Raw genomic sequence first — 1,236 nt, 5'->3', positions numbered from 1 at the left:
GCCTCCCTCAGCCACTCACGAGTTACGTATTTCATCATCTCCTCATGGAGCAGATGATGACAGAGTGGCTGAGGGAGGCGAATGTAAGGAGACCAGGTGTTTTTTTTCCACGCATCACCATCACTGTTAATCTGTGACTCCATGCGTGCCCATCTCACAGCCGATGTGAAAAACATGGTGAAACAAATGAACGCTGTGCTCGCTGTTATTCCGGGGGGTCTGACAAAGGAACTTCAACCGATCAACATCGGTGTGAACCGGCCGTTCAAAGTAAGGCTGCGAGCGGCGTGGGAGCGATGGATGACCGACGGAGACCAGTTTCACGAAAAGTGGAAGGCAGCGCCGGGCAAGTTACGCCACAGTTTGCGGATGGATTGTAGATGCTTGGACTAACGTGTCTGCTCGCTCTGTTGTTCAAGCTTTCGCAAAAGCCGGCATTATTTCCGAGGAGCCGCCCGGCACGGAAAGTGATTCTGACAGCGAAGAAGGGGAAATTGGCATGTCTGATATAATGCAGCTGTTTAATTCAGAAACAGAAGATGATGACTTCGATGAGTTTGATAATCCGGTGCGCCTTATGTGTGTGTTAAATACAGTAATGCCACACATAACTGAGACTGCACCTTTAGTACGGTGCGCCTTAAGGTCGTGAAAATACGGTATTTAAGAACTAGTTAGCGATATGGCTACATGTGCTAACCTAAACCGGGAACATGGATTCTGGCGTTTTTTTTGGTAATGTGTGACCTGAGATCTGCAACACCTCATTTTCTTTCCCACAATAGAAAGATTTAATGATGAAGATCCACCGCAGGTAAAAATAAGACTTCACTCAGTTGTTTACTAAATATATGGACTTTTTTTTTGTCTGCCCTTCTCTGGGTTGAAGTTTGATGGAGACGGAGCTGACTTCTCTCTGCCAGTCGGTGCTGGAGGACTTCAACCTGGTCCTCTTTTATCTTCCGGCTCCAACACACGGGGGCGCCCCGCCCTGTCCAAGCGAGGAAGAGGAGGAGCAGCCGCAGCACAGCGACAGCTCCTATCCCGTTCTGCCTGACAACCTCATCTTCAAGATGGTGGTTACATGCCTGATGGTGGTTCACAGCCTTAAGAGAGGAGGTGTGTGTGTTTTTATATTTTTTTCTATATGTTAATGATCTATGTTATTTTTTTTTTTTAACAGAAATAAACAGATTTCAACAGAATGTTATTGACAATACCTAAAAACCAACAATA

The 1,236-nt window shown here is 46.3% G+C and overlaps 1 protein-coding gene across 1 annotated transcript in view; it reads left to right on the top strand.

Annotated features, from left to right (window-relative positions):
• Positions 1-1,236, top strand: part of smg5 (SMG5 nonsense mediated mRNA decay factor) — a 41,728-nt gene that overhangs the window by 21,208 nt on the left and 19,284 nt on the right. Inside the window, exon 8 of the mRNA XM_015402451.1 lies at positions 890-1,119. Coding sequence (XP_015257937.1) covers positions 890-1,119 — 230 coding nt within the window. The remainder of the gene's footprint in view (positions 1-889; positions 1,120-1,236) is intronic.

The sequence above is a fragment of the Cyprinodon variegatus genome, unplaced genomic scaffold (assembly GCF_000732505.1).
Source record: "Cyprinodon variegatus isolate N-32 unplaced genomic scaffold, C_variegatus-1.0 Scaffold0, whole genome shotgun sequence".
Taxonomy (NCBI): domain Eukaryota; kingdom Metazoa; phylum Chordata; class Actinopteri; order Cyprinodontiformes; family Cyprinodontidae; genus Cyprinodon; species Cyprinodon variegatus.
This window is presented reverse-complemented; position numbering and strand designations above follow the sequence as displayed.